This window comes from Equus quagga, chromosome 13, assembly GCF_021613505.1.
Source record: "Equus quagga isolate Etosha38 chromosome 13, UCLA_HA_Equagga_1.0, whole genome shotgun sequence".
In the NCBI taxonomy this organism is placed as follows: Eukaryota; Metazoa; Chordata; class Mammalia; order Perissodactyla; family Equidae; genus Equus; species Equus quagga.
Window position 1 is genome coordinate 53,591,883 of NC_060279.1, and position 20,241 is coordinate 53,612,123.

General features: G+C 56.3%; 1 protein-coding gene across 2 annotated transcripts; it reads left to right on the forward strand.

The window, feature by feature from the left end:
• Window positions 1-1,290: 1,290 nt before the first annotated feature.
• Window positions 1,291-12,223, forward strand: CX3CL1 (C-X3-C motif chemokine ligand 1). Of its 2 annotated transcripts, none has more exons than XM_046683491.1 (3): window positions 1,291-1,612; window positions 7,060-7,198; window positions 9,073-12,223. In XM_046683491.1, exons 1-3 carry the CDS (start codon window positions 1,312-1,314, stop codon window positions 10,172-10,174), a joined length of 1,542 nt encoding a protein of 513 aa, XP_046539447.1. In that variant the 5' UTR covers window positions 1,291-1,311; the 3' UTR covers window positions 10,175-12,223. The 2 variants fall into 2 exon arrangements, with proteins under 2 accessions (XP_046539447.1, XP_046539448.1); XM_046683492.1 differs by having other exon boundaries at window positions 7,078-7,198.
• Window positions 12,224-20,241: the final 8,018 nt, after the last annotated feature.

Consider the following 20,241-nt stretch of genomic DNA (forward strand, 5'->3'; position numbering starts at 1 on the left):
GGGCCTCAGTTTCCTCAGCTATAAAATGAGGGCTTGGACCATGGGAATCAGAAAGTTACTAGCTTCGTCTCTGCTGGGCTGGGACAGATTCTCTGAGTGTAAATGGCCGTGGGCCCATGCCAAGGGTGCTCCTCCCGGTCAAGGAGTGGCCAGCCTCCTCCCCTCACAGGAGCAGTCCTCCTGTGCCAGGGGAGAAAGAGGTCCCCTGGCCTGGGGACCCTCTGCCCAGCGCAGCCTAGACCGGCTGGCTCCGTGGCCTGCGACAGTGGCTCGAAGACCCGCTGGTTTCCCTCTGGCTGGCAGCCCAGAGACGCCTGGATGGGAGTGGGGGTCACAGTTAACTCCTGGCCTCAGGCTGGGCTAGGCTCCTGCTAAACTTTTAGAGTCTTGGGATTGTCCCTACTGCCTCAGGGAAGGCTGTCCCCACACAGGCAGACTTTACACCAGTTTGGTGAGAACGGCTGGCTGCCTGGTCCTAACGTCCCCACCTCCAACAGAGAGAGAACCTAGAAAGTCAGAGCTGCGAAGCTCCCTCCCCAGGGGGTTAGCCCAACCCCTCCTTGTACACACGGAGAACTGAGGCCCCCGAGAGAGGCAGGACTTCTGCAGGGCCTGCAGAGTTAAGAAGGAGCCAAGAGGCACCAAGTTATCTGGAGTGAGGTCGTCCCTGCAGGCTCGCAGGGGGCAGAGTGGGAGATGGGGTGGGTGCAAAGGAGGAAAGGAGCGTAGGGGGGTCTGAGGCAGGGAGGCCAGGGCTCTCTTCCATGTCCTGCGCTGCCCACGGCCCTGTCTTCTCCAGAGGCGGGTTCTCCGCTCTGATGCTCTGTGTGACCTGGGGCAACTCTGCCCCCTCCCTGGGCCTCAGGGTCCCCTTCTGTCCCTGTGAAGCTGGATCCTGGATTCAGCAAACGTTTGCTGTACTGAGCCCTGCTGTTTGCTAGGCTCCACGCTGGGCTCAGGGGATGCACTGACGAACAAGGTCCCCCAGGAGGTGGGGCTTCAAGGGGTAAAGGGTGGGGGTCCTCCATGGTGTGGGAGAGATACCTCCCAGACCACAGGAGGGCCGGGCCCCCAGGTCCCCTGGCTTGCTTGCAGCCAGCACTCAATCCCTCGGCCCCTCTGGCCCTTTGTTTCTTGCCCACTTAGGAGCCAGACCCTCGGGCGGGCCCAGCTCCCGGGAGGGAGGTGGCCGCTGGCAGATGGAAGGGGAGGAGGGAAGCCCTTTGGACCCTAGCAAGCCTGGTCCAGCCTCCCAGGCGCTCCTGGTATGCGGAGCCATCTTGAGCCGCCCGTACCTCGCCAGGGGCCCTCATGCAGAGCCAGCCCCAGCTCTGTTCCTTGGCAACATCCAAGGCTTCCTTGCTCTTCCCCCCGCCCCCCTGCCTGCGGGGGCGGGCGGGAGGCGGAGGCAGCCTGGAGCCCATTATAGAAAAGGGCCGCTCAGGCGGGAGGCGAAGCGGCATCCGCATCGCTGAGCTCCAGCAAACACACCAGACCGGTTGCCTGCCCTGGCACCGCCTGGACCCCCGCCTGCCTGCAACCATGGCTCCTGGCTCTCTCTCCTGGCTGCTTAGCTGGGCTGCCCTCTGCCATCTGACCATGCTCCTGGCCGGTGAGTGAGGCGGACTTGGGTATGGGCAGCATCGGGAGCCCCCAGCCCCACTTCTGCCCCTCAGGCCTGACATCGGGGCCCCCCAGAGCCTGTCTCCCTAAAGCTGAGGCCGGTGGCAGCCCCTTCCTGAGGGATGTGCCCCAGGGAGGTGGGCCCCGGCCCCTTCCCCTCCCCCCATGCAGGGCTGTCCCCCCCGGCTGGGAAGATTTCCAGTCTCCAGAGACTGCCCCTGGCTGACCCAGTGGCAAGGCGGCTCTGGCATGGCAGGGAGACAGGTGGTGTGGGTGGCACAGGGTGCCAGGTGTGGGGGTGCCGGAGGGTGGGGGCTGGAGGAGGCTCCTGGTGGGTACTGGGGTGGGAGTCCCGGCGGGCAGTGGGCTGGGTTTCTCCTCCCAGGGTTAATATGTAACCCACATGCGTCAACCTGGCCCCAGGCCAGGCCCGAGTTAGGACTTTCCGCTGCCCTGATTTCAGGGTCTCCCCAGGAGTAGAGGGCCCAGGACCAGTGGAGGTCAAGATCATTGCCGCTCGTGGATTGGGCTCATCACTCTTCCCCTGCTCTGTAGCCCAATCCCTCTACCTGTGTCTCCCCCATGATGCTGTCTTCCTCTTCCAAGCAAAGCTTAGAAAATGTTTACGTCTCCAGTCCCTTGCTTTCCGGAGCCTGGGACCTGATAGGGCATGATGTAGCCATCCCACCTGACATGAGTAGGGGGCCCAAAGAGGTTTAGAAACTGGCCTGAGGATGCACAGCCAGCAGGTAGCGCAGGAGAGGGTGAGACTGGATGCAGGAGAGCGCATGGAGGCATGCTTGCCCCAGAGGGGGCCGCACTGCCTCTGAGAACCATTTGAGTCAGCCCCATCCTCAGGGAATGCCCAGGCCATCTGGCAGGTTGAGGCCCAGAGAGGGTGGGAGCCTGCCTTAGGGCACACAGCGAGTTTGGGAGAATGAGAAACAGTCTCCAGCTTCCAGGATGCCTCCGTGGAGCACACTGTTTCCTGAGTCCTTCTGTGTGGGAAAAAACCATCAGTGGGGCAGGAAACGGGGTGGCAGTGGCGGAGGCGGAGGCCACGTGCTGATGGCTTCCTGTATCTCGGGCTTGAACTCTGAGGCCCGAGGTGTTGGGAGATGGTAAGCAGTGGAAGACCGGGAGTCAGATGGAGGCTGCTTTGCCATAGCCGTGACCCTGAGCGGGGTTGCGCCTCCTTCGGTGCCGGCTGCTGTGCCTCTAACCAGAGGTCTTGCCCCTGTGCATCGAGGCCCCAGCGCCTATGAGGGCATCTCGGCAGCGGGAGGAGGTGGGTTAGTTATACTAAGAGGGGTGCGGGGGGCTGCTAGGCTAGGATGGAGAGGGGACCCTGGATGCTCCATCTAGCAGCCTGAGGCTTCAGGACCGCCAGGTTCCTGCCCTAATCTTGGTCGCTGACTTTGCTGGGAGATACATGATTTCAACCTTTCTGAGCCTCAGTTTCTCCTCCTGTAAAACTCGGTGTTTGGCCAGGTCCACCTTGGAGATCCTCACCCACGCTGACGTCTGTGGCTCGGAGAGACCCCCTGGGAGCCCCTGCAGGGCTCGGGGGTGGTCCAAGAGCCAGAGAGGCCCCAAGGAGGGCTGGGGGCTTCGTGCCTGCTGCCCTGGCTGGTGCAGGGCTGCAATCAATCCCCGAATGTGGGTTTGCAGGGCCGTGGAGGGGGAGGAGCCTCTGCTTTATGTAACAGACCTGCAGATACAAGTCAGAGAAGAGTCTCTCTCCGGAGCGTCAGAGCAGAGTCTCTCTCCGGAGCGCTGACGCATTCACTCCCACTCAAGCCCCAGCAAGAAAGAGCAAAAAAAATCTGTTTCAAGCTGCTGTAGTCTGCCCCCTGATTAGGTGGGGGAGGATGGGCAGGGCAGAGGAGGGGATATTCAGAGTGTCAGATCCAGGCCCCTGTCGAATTTAGATAGAAATTCCTCTAGTCTCTGTTGGTTAAGATTTTACATGTCACAAAGTGCTTCCTTGTGCATTTTGTTGACTCATTCAACAAACATTTATTGGGTACCTATTATGTGCCAGGCACTGTTCTAGATGCTGGAAGCACATCACTGAATGAAACTGCCAAAGATTCCAGCCCTCAGGGTGCTGAGCATCGACTGGAGAGACAGACGACACACAAAATAAATCAGCAAACGATTTGATCTGTTGGAAGGAAAAAAGTGCTGTGATAAAAAAATAAATGGGGGGGGGGTTTGTTGAAATTTTAAGTAGGGACCAGGGAAGCCTGCTGAGAAGGGGGCACTGTGGGAGGGGAGGGATGGAGCCACGTGGACGTGGCACTGGGGAATTTGGCCCCCCGGGGAAATTTGGCAATTTCTGGAGACCTTTTGGTTGTCAGAAATGTCCCAACATTTTTGGTCGCGGGTGCTCAGGTATGTAATGGGTCAGGGCCCGGGGTGCTGCCGAGCGTCCTGCAGTTCACGGGGCAGCCCCACAGCAAACTGTCTGGTCCAGAATGTCAGTGGTGTTTGGTGTTGAGGAAACTCTGCCAGAAGAGTCCGATATTTAAAAATCTTTCTTCTCCCAACCACCCAGTGAAGCAGGTATTATCACATTCATTTTATGAGCTAAGACCCAAAGACCTAGAACATTCCTGTCTCTTCCTGCCTTTAAGCCTCGTAGCAGTCCTTCAAGTCCAGACTAAAGGACACCTCCTCCATGAAGCCTGCCCTGACCACTTACAATTGGAAGTGGTCTCTCCCTCATGTAAACCTCAGCACATTCGGGGGTTGTTCTGGAACGTGGTGTTTCTACCTGGAGTTTAAGGCAGTCTAGAGCAGTAGGATGTCTAAAGGCTGGGAGGAAAATAAGATCTGCCACTAAGAGGCTGTGTGGCCTTGGGCAAGTCACTCAACCTCTCTGGTTCTCAGTTTCTGCATCAGTGAAGTGGGGATGACAGTACTCCCTTTGCAGGGATGTTGGGAATTAATGAGAGCAGCTGTGCATGGACTGAGCACAGGTTCAGTAGACAACAGGTGCCCAACTAAGATAAGCTCTGGTACCCTGTGGGCATGTCTTGGCTGCCCTTCAGGCCAGGAGCCTGCTGAGGGCAGAGACAGGCCACTGTTCCTCTCAGCGCCCAGCACAGGGCCTGGCAGGAGGCAGGGTCGGCATTTATTGGCTGACTGAGTGAGCACTGCGCCTTGATAGCATTTCCTGGGACTGAGGTCTCCTCCAGACTCAGCACCAGCACCTGAGGGAGAAAGAGCTCAGGGTCAAGGACAAGAGGGCCTGGGTCTTTGTAGATACTCAAAAGTAATTCAAACAAGTGTTGGCTAAATCAGGCAGTGGATGGATGGATGGATGAAGGCTGGGTGAGCGGGCTGGTGAGGGATGACTGGGTGGGTAGGTGAAAGGTGGTGGAGGGTGGCTGGGGCATGGACCGGTGGTAGGTAGGTGAGTGGGGATGAGTAGACAATGGATGGATAGGCATGGGGAGGGATGGGTGGGAGGCGGGCAGCTGGGAGATGGGTAGGGGATTGACCAGAGGGGCCAGATAAATGGATGGACAGATGGATGGGGAGGTGGGTGGAGGGGTAAGTAGATTGAGACCTTATTTTGTTCAATGAATATTTGTCACGTATCCACCTTATGTTTGACGCTGGGAAACACTGTGACACCAAGATAGACAGAGCGCCTGTCCTCCTGACACTCATAGGACAGAGCAGAGGTGACTGGCTGGGTGGAGGCATTAGCTCCAATTAGAGGAAAGAAAACTTCAGTTCTGAGGAGAAAAGGCCCCCAGGTTAGTTACACCACCTTCCCGGGTAGAGCTAAGGACAGAGCCCGGCCAGGGGGATTCAGACACCGTGGCAGAGTGTAGGACCTTGGGGACAGGCTGACTTTGTGGCTCTGTAACGCTCTGGAGGTGAGCAGTGGCCTCTCCAAACTGGGAACTAGCGTCGAGAGAGCAAACTGACCTTACTTAGCTTACTCCTCCCGCCCAGTGGGCAGCTTCTCCCTGGCTCCAGGTCATCCCAGGGCACCATTTTTCTGGGGCTTCCCCAGGAAGACGTCATCCACACCAGTCCAGGGGGGCGCCTCCTGGCTCCACTCAGCAGGGCCTGGGGAGGCTGCACCTGAGTCATTCTGAGGTCCCGCTGGGAGAGAAGGAGGGTGACAAGGCAGCAAGGCAGCTTTCACATCCTGATTCCTCAGAGTGAAAGGGCAGCCCGTCACTCAGGGACCAGCTGCTGGGAGCCCCCCTGCCCACCCCAGCTATGGGGGCTGCTGCTTGATGGCCCAGCCCAGCCCTGCGGGCCCTGAACCACTGTTCCCACAAGGTGGGGTGGGCCGAGGCTAAGGGGGAGTGATGGGAGAGGAGGCGGCAGATCCTAGAAAGTGTGTGAGCGCGCATGCCTGTATCTGGGAAGGCAGAGCGTGTTTGCACGTCCACATACGTGTAAGTATTTGTGCATGAGCCATGTGGGTTTTGGTGGAACCCAGGGATCCTTTGGGGCCTCCCAGGCCCTGAGGAGCCAGATAAAGTCACTTTGCTCTCTTGACCCTACTGCCCTGGAAGCCCTGGCCTCTAGATTTTTGCAAAGCCCTCCAGTGTCTTGCTTCTGTTGCAAATGACCTTGACCCAGCTCTGAAACTCAGGCTCTTCCTCATTTTTTTACACACCCCTCTCCGAGCTCACACCAAGCAGAATAAATCTTGCTGGAGATTTTAGAGGAAGGGGAAAGACGGAAATGCAGGACAAACAACTTCAGATGTTTATATAAAATATTTGGGTTCTCAGCTGTCTGTTTAGTCATCCTCGTCCTGTCCTGGGATTTCTCTCTGGCCCCATGTGGTACCCAGCCATCTGTAGGCCCTGCCCACCCTACTCTGCCCCACCCCACGCACAGCCCCATCTCCATCCCTCCTCTTGCCTCCAGCTCCCCCAGCTTGCCCTGGGAACCCCAAATGGCCGATCCAGTTCCTCCTAGCAACTCCGCCCAAACTCACTCTGGCTTTAATGGCAGCACAAAAGTCTGTCTACTCAGCCGGGGCCCCGAAGGGACAGGAGCCAGTCTTGGTAAGAGAGTCTGTTCCATCACTTGCTGGCTGTGTGACCTCAGACAGATCCCTGGCCTTCTCCATCCCCTGCTGTACAAGAGACCAACTACAGCAGCTTCATTCTTAAATTAAGCACTTACTGCATGCCAGGCAGCAAGAGCTTTATAAGTAAGAATTCATTTTCATGGATCCTTACACCAACATGGTGAGGTAGATACTATGGTTGTCCCTATTTTACAGGTGGGGAAACTGAGGCATGCAGAGGTTTGGCCAGGGATAGGGGCCTGAGGTCCAGGGCCACGAAGGCCAGGGTGTACAGGGCATCGGTCCTGGCTTGCGTGGTGTGGCCAGGACAGGGTGACATCGGGCTGGGGAGCCAGATGCCCACAGACACTCCTGTTGACCAGGGGCCTCTGTGGGCTCAGGGCAGCAACATGGTGTGAAGAAATGCATCTTCACGTGCAACAAGATGACCTCGGAGATCCCCCTGCATCGTCTGGTCCGCTATCAACGAAATCAGGAGTCGTGTGACAAACCTGCCATCATGTAGGTACCGCCCTCTGGGCCTCTGTGTTCCCGTCAGGCCCTTGATGGTCCCAGGCCTCCGCTAACTCGCGTCTGCATCCTCCCACCCCAACCTGGGCTGCTGGCCAGGGGCCTCTGCAAGTGTTCCTCCTGCCGGCCCCCTCGAGACCTTAATGGCAAGGCCGGGAGCAGCTTCCTGAGTGGCCTGGGACATGGAGCAGCCGGCAAGGTGGTGCTTTCTCCTGGGCCAAAGCATGCTTCAGCCGTGCTCAAACCTGCTAGATTTTGTGGGAGGTAAACCACGGTGCTCTCCACTTGCGGGTTCCAGACTCCAGCAGATCTGGGGCAAATCCTGGCTTCACCACTGAAGGTCACATTGCCTACCATCTGTGCCTTTAGTTTCCTTATCTGTAAAATGGGTAGCTGGGAGGATGCAAGGAGATAATGTAAGCGAAGGGCTTGGCCGTGTGCCAGAAGCTGCAGACAGTAGGAGACGCCAAGATCATTATCTCCCTTTGACAGATGAGGAAACAGGATCCCTGTGAGACTTTGGGGAGGGGTCAAGCCAAGCCAACTTTCCGCCCGGCTGTTGGGCCCCCTGGTCATCGTGGCTGCTTGCTCCTCTGGGGTCCCTCTTGGGTACTGCCCAATCGCCCAACCCTGAGGCCTTTCCCCAGGACTGACCTTTGGGCCCTAACGCAGCTTCAGCCAGACCCAGGGGCCTGGCAGCACCCTGGCCAGTGGGCCTTCAAAGAATGGGCTCAGCTACAGGATGCCGTGCGCTTTCTCCCATCGATGGTGCAGGGTGCTGCTACCCGGCCTCTCTGCTCACCTGGCGAGGTTCCCTTCTTCCAGACTCCCCCCACATATTTGCCTCTGTTTTCTAGGTGAAGAGGAAGTGGGGAGCCCCAGAGAGGGGATCACGTCACCGGGGCAGCACGGAGCCTGTGGGGGCCTGCGGGGTCACGCTCGCTTCCTGGCCTTCCCTGGCTTCCTAGCATACAGGAGCCAGGTGTTTACGTTACTCTTTGAGCCTTGGTTTTCTCATCTGTAAAAGGGGGATGAGTATAGCCACCTTGCAGGATGGGTGTGAGGTTTAGCAAGCAAAATGCCCAGCACAGGCTGTGGCGTGGAGCAAGGGCCCCAGTCAGCTTGGAGCTGTGGTCTCAGCGGTGAACCAGCCACACACAGCTTCAGAGGAAGCTCAAGGTTTGGATGGTGTTCAGGATCCCAGTGGGGTCACCATATATGTGGCTGTAGCTCACTAGGTGCCCTTTCAGCCCGAGGACACACCAGGAAAGGAGGGTAGACGTCCAGAGGGCAGCCTGTGACAAGGAGAGGGAGAAGAGGATGCTGTGACCTCGGGTCCTTTCCAGAGTGAGGAAGCCCCACCTCTGGGCTCACCAGTCACACACATGGTGGCAGAGGACACCTGTGACATCTCCCCCGACTCAGAAGACTCACAGCCCAGAGCCCCTTGCCTTAAAGGCCATGACATCATTATTAACATTGTTACTGTTCTCAATTATTACTGAGCTCCTGCTCTGTGCCAGCTGATTTGCAGCGTTTTCAGTTTTTAAAATAACATAGAAACAGGGGGACCCACATGTCCCAGATTGCCAGGACTTTCATGAAAAGGCCCACCTCTTGAGACCTTCAGTCCCAGTTTTTCTGGGACGGTTGGTCACCCTAATGAAGGTAGGCACCCCATCCCCATTCCTCAGGGGAGGACACACGAGTTGTGGAGAGCAGGTTGCCCCAGCTGATACGCTCAGCTCACAGCTAACGAGCAGCGGGGGCAGGATTTCCAGCTGGGTCTGTTCAGAGCATTTGGTGGTGTTCCTGTGCCACATGGCATCTGGGCATCACTGCGTCCCTGTCTTCCTTCCTTGCAGCTTCGAGACCAAGGGGCACAGAAATATTTGTGCCGACCCAAAGGAGAGTTGGGTTCAGGCAGCCATGGAACATCTAGATCGCCAGGCTGCTGTTACGACTCAAAACGGCGGCACATTCGAGAAGCAAATCGGCCTGAGTGAGCCTAGGACCGCCCCGGTCACCAGGGGAGTGGACAGGTCTGCGGTCTCAGAGCCCAAAGCCACAGAGGAAAGCAGTAGCCAGGAGGCACAGAGGGCCTTGGGGACTTCCCCAGAGCTGCTGATGGGAGTGGCTGGTTCCTGGGGGACCACGTCCCTCTCCACTTCAAAGCCTCCGGATGGAGGGGCTCCAGCTGGACCCAAGAAAACTGAGCTGCTCAACACAGCTGCTGTCACCACCGCCGCATCTTGGCAGAGTTCTGCTGCCTCCCAACCTGAGTCAGGCCTCTGGGCTGAGGGAAAGTCCTCTGAGGGCCCCTCCACACAGGCCCCCCCCACCCCGCCCCCCCCCACCCCGCCCCCCTCCCCCCAGACCCCCCCCACCCCCTCCACCCAGGCCCCCTCCACCCAGACCCTCCCCACCCAGGCCCCCTCCACCCAGACCCTCTCTACCCAGGCTCCCACCGTTTCACACACAGCCCAGGAGGACAGTGTTGGACCTGAAGGCCAATCCATGCTGGTCAAGAGACAGAATCTCATGCCAGAGAACTCTCTAGGGTCCATGGAGATGGATCCCATTTCAGCTCACACGGATGCTTTCAGGGGGCCTGGAAGCATGCCCCATGTCTCCTTGACGCCTGTCTTCTCTGATGGGGCCCCCAGCAGGGAGCCAATGGCCTCAGGCAGCTGGGCCCCCAAGGCCAAGGAGCCCATCCATGCCACCGTGGACCCCCAAAGGCTAGGCATCATCATCACTCCTGTCCCCGACTCCCAGGCGGCCACTCGGAGGCAGGCAGTCGGGCTGCTGGCCTTCCTTGGCCTCCTCTTCTGCCTGGGGGTGGCCATGTTTGCCTACCAGAGTTTCCAGAGCTGCCCCCACAAGCTAGTGGGGGACGTGGTGGAAAGGCTTCATTACATCCCCCGGAGCTGTGCCAGTAACTCGTACGTCCTGGTGCCGGTGTGAGCGGCCTGCCCGCCTGCCTGCATCTAGTCGTTCAACTCAGACACTGCCTGGCGTTCCCCGTCCTCACTCACCCCCCGGGCCTGGCCTGAGCTGCGATGACCAGAGCAAGGAGGCGGGATCCTCCAAGTGGGACTGCCCCCGACTCCCAGGCATACCCCAGGAGGCCACCCTTGACCATTTGTGACCTACTGGGGACAGAGGAGTGGCCTCCACAACTCATATCAGTGTCCCCAAGTCAGAAAACTTTCCTCTGCTGCTGACCGGTTAGAGATTCTCTTAAACACCGTCCCAGCCCCAGTGAACAATTATTTATTGAACGCCCAGCCCCTCTGGCCCGTGACCCCATGTGGGTACCATGGTCATCTCATCTCACAACCGAGCCTCAGGCCAGGCCCCTTCCTCCCACTCCCTCAGACCTCATCGTGTCTCTTGGCCCTGCTGCAGTCGCCAGTCACCCCGGCCACCTGCGGTGCTAGCCCCCTTCCCCTGTACAGAGCCCACGTCCAGCCGGGGACCTGTGTTTTCCTGCACCAGGCTAGCGTGGTGTTTCCTGCGACAGTTCCCAGGAAGGGCTCTGCCCTGAGTTAGGCATCGTGGGAAGTGGAGATGGAGTTACCCGGTGGCTTTGATTTTTTCGCTCCTCTGTCTATGCTGTGCAGTGGAGGAACGTCGACTATGTGTGTGAAGGCTGGGGTTCTAGTCCCAGGTCCACCACCAACCCGACAAAGCATTCAGACCACTGGCTTCCCATCTGAGAAAGGGAAGAGGGATGGCAAATCCGTGGCGGTAACCTGGACCCCCGACAGGCACCACTGATTGATCCAGAGACCCCGTCCCCGATCCCCGCGTGCTGCCTCAACATTTATCCCCAAAGCGCCTCAGCCAGTCTACTGATCCAGGAGCCGGGAGGGCATCCCCAGGAGCTCTGATAGAGCAGACAGCCCTGTTGCAGGGAGGGGTCTGGACTGGCTGCTCCAGGGACAGAGACCAACTTTGAAGGCCCGTCCCTGGCTTTGAGAATAGCCCCTCCTTGTGTCCGCCGGGCTGACAGGGACCCTGAGAGCCTGGGTGCCTGGCTGAAGGAGGAGGGGAGGCCTCACCAAGGAGCCGCACACCTGCGTTAGGGCCTGGGGTCCAGCATTTGCTCTTTCTCTCCTGCAGTGTGGGCTCCCCTTCCCCCACTCTCACCCCCTGAAAACACTGTTGTCCAGGCTCTGAGGTCTTCTCTGCCCACCTTAGCCCTGACCACACGCAGGGCCAGGAGTTCTCATGAGGTTTTCCATGAGATCAGAAGCCACCGTTGAAACCTGAGTTCCCGTGTTTACTTCTGAAAGGGACTCTGTCCTGTGCTGAAGGGCGGGTGGGGAAAGGGAAGTTGAGACCATGACGTCAGGGGTTCCCTTTTAGGCTGCTGAGGACTCAGGCCACCCTGATGGGGCTGGAGGCTGAGTGCCTGCACCCCATGGTCAGCACCCTATGGTCAGAGCAGGACCTGCAGGCCTCACCCTTCAGGATCCCTGGTGGCAGCTCCTCAGCCCCAATTGTCCCCAGGGTGATCCTTGCCCCCCCACCTGAAGAGCCTCCTGTGGGTTGGCTTCCCCCAGGTGTGGTGACACGCTCCTCGGCAGATGAATGCTCTGGAGAAGCACACACAGCTCGTCCACAGAGGGGAAGCTGTGCTGCTCTGCCCACCGGGCCCTCCTGCACCTCTGCTGGGCGTGGCTCTGGGTGCTTGGGCCTGGCTCTAGTCGGGGGCACTGGGACAGCTCAGGGAGGGGGGCAGCAGGTCTGAATGCACGTTTTCTGGCTCCTCCAGGCTGGGAGAACCTTCAAGGGACGGGGCATCCATAATGGGGCTCCCCTCTGTGAGAAAGCAGCTGGGGGCAGCTGGCTCTCCTTCCACAGACTCTGTCAGTTCCCCAGCAGGACATGGATGAGGACAATTCAGGGAGGACTTTGGAAGGTCTTGGTTGACCCTTGTGCTATTTCAACCCTATCACCAATGTCTGTGCCATTTTGTATTTTATAATAAAATTGAAAAGTCTTGTGAATCAATAAAGGTGGTTTTTCTAGGGTGGGCTCAAAACCAGAGCCTCAAGTGGGGATGGAACAAGGGAGAGGCTGAGACCCCCTGGATCAGCCTTGGAGACCCCTGGCTCCAGCCAGCCTGGGGCAGAGTTGCAGGAACATCCACAGTTGGCAAGAGAAGGAGCTCTGGGGATGAGGGTGAGGGACCATGGGGATGAGGGTGAGGGACCATGGGGATGAGGGTGAGGGGGCGCTGGGGATGAGGCCGAGGGGGCTCTGGGGATGAGGGTGAGGGGGCACTGGGGATGAGGGTGAAGGAGCTCTGGGGATGAGGCTGAGGGGGCTCTGGGGATGCAGGTGAGAGGGTGCTGGGGATGAGGGTGAGGGACCATGGGGATGAAGATGAGGGGGCACTGTGAATGAGGGTGAGGGGGCACTGGGGATGAGGGTGAGGGGCACTGGGGATGAGGGCGAGGGGGCGCTGGGGATGAGGGTGAGGGGGCACTGGGGATGATGGTGAGGGGCACTGGAGATGAGGGTGAGGGGGCACTGGGATGAGGGCGAGGGGGATTGAGGCCTGGTTGGGCTCTGCCCTGCCCAGCTGTGTTTCACTGGGCAGTGCCTTCACCTCTCTGAGCCTGTATGAGTGCAGGTGTGAGGCCTCTCCTAGCGGCTCCCAGCCCTGGCAGGAATCCGAATCCGTCATGAAGCTGCCCTCCTGACCCCATCACCCTCTCAGGGGCCTTGGTGTCACCGCCAGTGATCTGGTAACCCATGGGAACAAACTGGGACACGTTTTCCTCTGCTGCCTCGACTCATTTCTGGTCCAGATAAAGACTGAAGAGGGATTGCTTCTTCTCAAGGGACTTGGGTGTTCATAGATACGACCCAAATACAAATTTCCTGGTGATCCCTCGGCCTTCCAGTGTCCTGGGGCGGCGGCGTAAGAGCTGCTATGTACAGTTGTATAGCTTGGGACCTGTACAAAGTGTCACAGGCCAAGTCCGGCCTATGGATGTACAGTATTTCGTAGGTTCTAAGGTGCACATTTTTTTCCCATTGTGACATCTTTGAAATTGGGATTTGCCTTATAATTAATGGCTTGTCGTAGTTTAATTGACAAGCCTTTTTTACTTTCTTAGTATTTTATTAAGTATCAGAATGTCTTACAAACAATGGCATCTTAGATTCAATGTCTGCGTGGTGTTTTTTAAAAATTAGAGGCAACATTTAAAAGTCAGGAAATTACACACACGAACCCACTTTTCTATGTTCTCTCAGGTGCCTCGGAAGGTCTGGCCCCCCGGGTGGTGTCATCCCCAGGATGACGGAGGGCAGGGCCTTGAGATGGGGCAGGCCAGGGTGAGACCCCAGTTCTCTACCGTCCCCTCTACCCCTAGGTGCTCCTGGACCCTGTGGCCGTGGCAGTTGCCATTTATCAGCGACCTTCTCTTGTCTTCTTTATAATAAAGGAGGTTTTTCTCTGAGCCCAAGTGTCCATGGAAAGTAAGACAAGGAAAGAGAGAGCGTGACGGGCACGTGATTCTTCTCCTTCCCCGCGGGCTCCCTCATTTTACTACCTGCCGAGCCCCGCAGACGTTGGGTCGAGGAGGCTCTGGCAGGAATCTGGATTTGTGGCCTCTGTGCAAGCTGCAACTTCTGTTTCTTCCCTTGGCTACTTGCCTTCCCCCCCCAGCCACCCCCCCCCCCCCCCATTCCACTTCATACTCATTTCCTCTTGCTTTTGCCCAACCCCAGCCCCAGGAAGGAGCTCGGGGGTCACAGCCCCCCAACCTCTTCCCAAGGCCGTCCTTGCAGCAAAAGGAAACCCCAACAGAGGCTTTGAAATTCGAATATTTGTCTGTGTTCTTATCACATTCTTAGGTAAGGTTTCAACTCCTAATCCAGAGGAGGATGGGAGCATTGTATTCTGGCTCAGGCCAGAGCAAACATCTGTTGCCAATCTTCCTCTTTTCGCTTGAGGAAGATTCGCCCTGAGCTGACATCTGTGCCAACCTTCCTCTGTTTCGTTACGTGGTTCACTGCCACAGCACGGCTGCCCACAAATGGGGTACATCTGTGCCCGGGAACTGAACCCAGGCCGCCAAACTCAACCACTAGTCCATGGGGCTGGCCCCTTTTATTTTCTCTTTTAGTTACAGAACTACACTTCTGCTGAAGCGACTTCCACAATTAATGCAGAATTTGATGGAGACTGAGAGGCCTCTGAAATTTCCGACAGGGCTGTCAGAGCTCTGAGATATAATAATCATCATCATAACAATAGCCATTGTTTATTTAATGTTTACCAGGTGCCAGGCAGGGTGCTAAGTTCTCTATGTGCACCGGTCCCATCTCACAGATGATGACAGTAAGGCTCAAAGGATGCGTGAGTTGCCCGCAGGCTCGCAGGCAGCAGGGCTGGGAGAGGACGGTCTTCTTGTCCTCTGCCCTCCCTGGAGTCCTCTGTGCATTCCCCAAAAGGGCGAGGCCGAGTAGAAAAACACAGAAATGAATGGCTGGGAATTCCCAGCTCGAGGCTGAATAACAAGGGCCTGGGAGCCAGCCACGCGTCCAGCCGCTCCTCCATGTGCCAGCCGTGCCCGTTCACTTCTGCTGAGTCACGTGCTTTCCTGGAGAAATATTGTTCTGTCTGCTGGGACCTGAGAAAAGATCTAGTGCCAGGCTGGCTTTCCTAAGCCGACAGCTAGCCTTAGCAGCCGGACCCATGAGGGACCTCCTGAATTTCTCCAGATTGGGTGATGGTGTTGCCTCTGAACCCAGGAGAATTCCAGAGCAGTGCGTGTTTTAGAAGAGATGCCCCTCTCTTACCTTCAGTGGATCTGCTGCCCCCAGAAGACAGAATAGAATGATTTGTAACAAGCGTCTTGTTTTTTAGCAATACAGGAGCCGAACATAATATCGGAATCTCTGGCTGTGTGAATTTGGGCAAGTTGCTTAACCTCTCTGGGCCTTGGTTTTCTCCTCTGTAGAATGGGAATAATAACAATTCATCTTGTGGATGAAGATGTCATGAGATAATTCCCACTAAACACTTAGAAAAATGATGCACCCATAGTGAGTTCTGGGTAAACAGAACCCATGATCGTGCACTAGATGTTTCTGAAAGATTTGAAACATTCAGTTTCCATTTGCTTTTGTTAGTGGATGCCCAACAAGACGGTAGAACTTTTGGAGATCTTTAAAGAAATGCAGTCTTCGTTTCCAGTAAAGTAAGGTAAAGAAATGTCTCAGATTCATTAGGCAGATAAGAATAATTTGCCTTTTGCATAGTTTTTCCCCTAAGCTAATGCATGCTGTTCAAGTTGACGGAATTTTTCTCCTCTAAACTGCTTTTGAACCTGGCAAGTTCAGTCTCCTGGGATATTCCTGGCTTGCTGCCCCCAGGCATGTGGGAGGCTGTTCTTCCTGCCCCCAGGGTTGGTGGGGGCCGAATGACCAGTTCTGGCCAGTGAGCTGGGAGTACAAGTCATGGGTGTCACAAGATTTGAATATTTCATTGCCAGTGAGAGACGTCAGAACTTCAGTCCCTGTGGCCCAGCAGCTGGGGACATTCCATAAATGATGCTCAATCCACCTGGGTCCCACAGTGGGAATGACTCAGAGCCTCCAGCCCTGGAAGAGCACCCCTAATCTCTGTGCAAGGAACAAACCTTGGTGGGTTTTGTCCACTGAGAGTTTGAGGTTATTTCTTTTTTTTTTTTTTTTAAAGATTGGCACCTGGGCTAACAGCTGTTGCCAATCTTTTTTTCTTTTTCTGATTTTATCTCCCCAAACCCCCCCTGTACACAGTTGTATATCTTAGTTGCAGGTCCTTCTAGTTGTGGGATGTGGGACGCCACCTCAACGTGGCCTGACGAGCAGTGCCATGTCCGCGTCCAGGATCCGAACCCTGGGCTGCCACAACAGAGCACGCGAACTTAGCCACTCGGCCACGCAGCTGGCCCCGAGGTTATTTCTTACTGCAGTGTAACCTGGCCCATCCTGACTGGCAGAGCAATCCAGGAAGCAAGAGGATGTCTTCCTGGGACTCAGCAGGAAGCTGCATCACGCTGTTAAAAGGCTTGGAAGCATCTCTTAACTGGGGTGAGTAGGCTCCCATCCCCCAGCTTGGTCCCCGTTGTTCGCTCTCTCTGCAGACGTGATGAAGGGGAAGCTCGGCCCAGCCAACTGCCTGTGGACTTATTTGGAATTCTCACTGGGTGGATTAGGGAAGAAGATGGGTTTTGTATTTCCTCTGAAAATGATTTGGTGCTCAGAAATCCAACGGGCTAAGCTGTGCTGGTGACCCCTTCAGCAGACTGAGCACCAGCTGCTGCCAGATGGTCTGAATCCAGCAGTCCTACTAGGGAAACAGGGCCTGTGGGCCCAGGGACAGGGCGTCTGTGCACAGTTCCAGGGACTGCCAAGTGCGCTTTCTACGTCTTTGATTTCTCAGAGGATTTCAGTGCGTCCGTGGGCTCCAGCCTCATTTCTCTGGATGCTGGTTCCTGCATTCTTGCTCCCCACTCCCACAACACCTTTGGCCACACCTTTTTTTTTTTTTTTTAATAACACAGTCCTTTCTTTTTTTATTTCTTTTTGCTGGGAAAGATTCGCCCTGAGTGAACATCTGTTGCCCATCTTCCCCTTTTTTTGTTTTCCTCCCCAAAGCCTCAGTACATTGTTATATATTCTAGCTATAACTCCTTCTGGTTCTTCTGTGTGAGCCGTGGCCACAGCATGGCTACTGACAGACGAGTGGTTCAGTTTGGCACCTGGGAACCGAACCTGGGCCGACAAAGCAGAGCGTGCCGAACTTTAACTAGCTAGGCCATCAGGGCTGGCTCAATACGCATTTTTTACATCCTCCAGTCAATCCTCTGAGCCACTGTGCTAGCTGTTCCACTTTATTCTTCCCCTGGCCAACTCCTACTCTTGCTTTGGTCTCAGCTTAGATGTTGCTTCCTCCAGGGGGCCTCCCCTGACTTCTTAGCTTAAGGAGAATTCTCTGCCATGGGGGCTCACCCCACCTGCCCATCACAACCCTCAGGGGACCAGATGTACCGCTTGTTTCATGTGCTTCTGTAAGATCAGGGAGGGCAGCCATGCAGGTGTCTTGTCTCCCTTTGTGCCCTGGTGACCACCGCAGGTCCTGGGAGGAGTGAAAGAGGGCAAAGGCAGGGCTCATAGCCATCTGCGTGCATTGGCACGCTCTGACCTGGTGCCTGTACCATGCCCCTCTCTGGTTTCTGGAAAGCCCACTTGTCCATGTGGGGAGCTGCATTTCAAGGCATTTCCTGGAGAAAAATATTTAATTGCCTCAAAGAGACATCAGAGACAGGAAGTGGCTTTCTGTGAAGATGTGTGTGAGTCCCTCCTGAAACCCTCTGATCCTCTATCACGTCCTGGCCAAGAACTTGCTCCCCAGGCCAGCCAGGACCCCAGGAAGGCTCTGATTGTCCCCCAAACCCCCAGAGGGGCCAGAAGGTGGCGGGGGAGTCTGCAGCCCGGGGATCTCAGGGGTCTCAGAGCGTGGGAGCCCCTGCCTGCCTGGCTGTTTTCCTGGGGCTGCCCCCTCCCCTCACTCCGGGTTCTCATCTCTACCCATGCGGCCTGTTGCCTGGTTTTTATGTATTGTCATGACTACTATCAGATTGATGGAGTTGGAGTCCTGCCCACGTGAGCACCGAGATGCCAGGTAGGTAGCCCTGGGTCCTCTCTCCAGGGCGTTAGGGCCAGAGATAGCGCGCCCCCTGGCAGGGAGCAAGAGGAAGGGAAGAGTCATTCATTCATTGCCAGAGACTCAGATGAATAAGACACGGGCCTTCTCCTTGTGAGGGTCACTGTTCCTGTCAACCACTGTGAGCCTTTGAATGAATTTTCCCACTTACTCCATGTCCCAGCTCTGAGACGGGCCTTACCGATATTACCCCCATTTTCCAGATGGAAGTGCCGAGGCACAGAGAGATTAAGGAACATACCCAAAGTCACACAGCCCAGTAAGTGACTAAGCCAGCAGGCAGTCCAACTCCAGAGACCTCCGTCTTTTTTAAATTTTTTAGTAAATTGTGGTGTGGCTACTGTATGGAATAGCGTACAACGGTGAAAAGAAAGAAACACATTGGCACCTGGCATCAGGCGTGACTCCCAAGGTTCAACACTGCAAGACATACAAGAACATACACAGCAGGATAGTATTACTATAAAGCTTAAAAACATGCATAAGCACTGCTGTATGTTGTTTAAGGACAGACACACGTTTGTTAGTAAAATACGAAGAAGTGCATGGTACTAATGGACGCCCAGTTCAGTGTCCTTTGGTCATTGAGGGATGGATGAGGCGAGGCACAGGGGCCCCAGTGAGCAGGATATTTACCTCTTCTCCTGGTGGTGGGGACCCGGGTGTGGTTGGCAATGACGCTGCCTCACCCACAGCCCCGCTCCCTCCAGCTGCTCTCATTTCTAACTCGAACTCTAGGGCCCCTGGGGGCCAGGGGGAAGCCACCCCCACGACTTTGCCTGAGGTCACATCTCTCAAGGCTTCCATCCCTTCCCCGCCCTCGTTCCCCTCCCCCTCCCCATCTCCTTTGGGAGCACATCCTTAATGAACCCAACCTCAGACAATGGGGCAAGCCAACCACCTCCCTCCCCAGCCTGCACCCCACGGGGAGGGCAGGAATGAGGAGCTGGCGGGGGCAGGAGGAGTTGGATGGGTGAGAAAGACTTCAAGGAATAGATGAGAAATGGATGGGCTCTCTAAGTAAACCTATATGTTCAATGGGATCCCAATAAAAACACTAAATTATTTTTGGAGCTGGATTTGATAGTTTTAGTTTCGTTTAAAAAAAAAAAAATGCAACGAATATGGAGAGTTGACAGGCGCCCAGGCAAGGCAGGAAGGAGGTAGGACCCGTGGTAAGCCCAGTGGGGTTGAGGGGAAAGCCCCTGTGTGTGGAAGAACAAGCCACAGCCTGTCTGGGCCGGGCCCAGAGGGCTGCTGAGGCGTGAACTTCTCTCTAGAAAGGGAAGTGGGCCTCAGCCTCCCCAGGGGGCTCATGCTTTCCAGGTCTGAGCCCTGCTCAGAAGCAGCCACAGCCCCCACCGGGTGAGCCCTGATCCAGGCAGCATTGTGCCACATGTCAAATGGCCAAATGCCGCTGGCTCTGTGCCCGCTGGCTCGTTTGCAGTGGCTGAGGTTGGACAGCATGTGGGGAGACCCCCCATCCACCAGGTCCTTGGAAAGGGTGCCGGAAGCTGGGCTCTTGGCTCTGACCCTGGTGCTGAACAAGCCTTCCGGGGAACCCTGAGGGCTCTGATGTGGCAGGAAGGACACCCCCCCACATCCCCCTGGGAAGACTGCCACTGACCTCTGACTCCTCCAGGAAGGTCTGCGTTGCACCCTGAGGGGTGAGCCTTCACGGTCACCAGCAGTGCAGCCCTGACTTGTCCCAGTGCCATCCGGAGACCAAAGACCTGCCTGTGAGAGAACTTGGAAGCAGGGGCAGATGCTCCCTGGGAAGAGAGGGTTGGACTCCAGCAGCGAGTAAAGGAGTTGATTGACAGGGCTGGCGCGGGGGCCCGAGTGAAGGGCTGAGGCCCAGGCATGAGAGGGGTTGAGACGATATACGGGTGACAGTGAGACTTGAAGAGAAGTGCTTGTGTTCCTGCCTCAGGAACAGCACCGGCCACTGATTCATGCAAACGCTGAGCTCACCAAGTGTGTGTCGAGGGCCACCACACACCAGGGGATATACTTCAACCAACAAAAGATGCAAAGCCCTCTGTCCCCAGAATTTACATTTCATCGGGGACGGGATGGGGCTGGGGTTGCTCGTGAGAGACGGGCGACAGACGGCAGGCGTAATAAGTAAATCAGCGCTGTAGAGTATTAGAGGGTGGCAAGTCTTACAGGAGAAAAGAAAAAGAAAAAATAGAGCCAAGGATGAGGTGGGAGTGGGCTGCAGTTTTAAACAGGGTAGGCCTCACTGACAGGTGACATTGAGCAGAGATTTGAAGGAGGTGACAGCGTGAGTCAC

What these genes read in the sequence shown, in the direction of transcription:
- CX3CL1 (XM_046683491.1), top strand. Translation starts at nt 1,312, where the DNA reads ATGCAGAGCCAGCCCCAGCTCTGTTCCTTGGCAACATCCAAGGCTTCC. An exon ending in TCTGACCATGCTCCTGGCCG is followed by an intron (nt 1,613 to 7,059) that starts GTGAGTGAGGCG and finishes CCTGTTGACCAG; the next exon opens with GGGCCTCTGTGGGCTCAGGG. An exon ending in TGTGACAAACCTGCCATCAT is followed by an intron (nt 7,199 to 9,072) that starts GTAGGTACCGCC and finishes CCTTCCTTGCAG; the next exon opens with CTTCGAGACCAAGGGGCACA.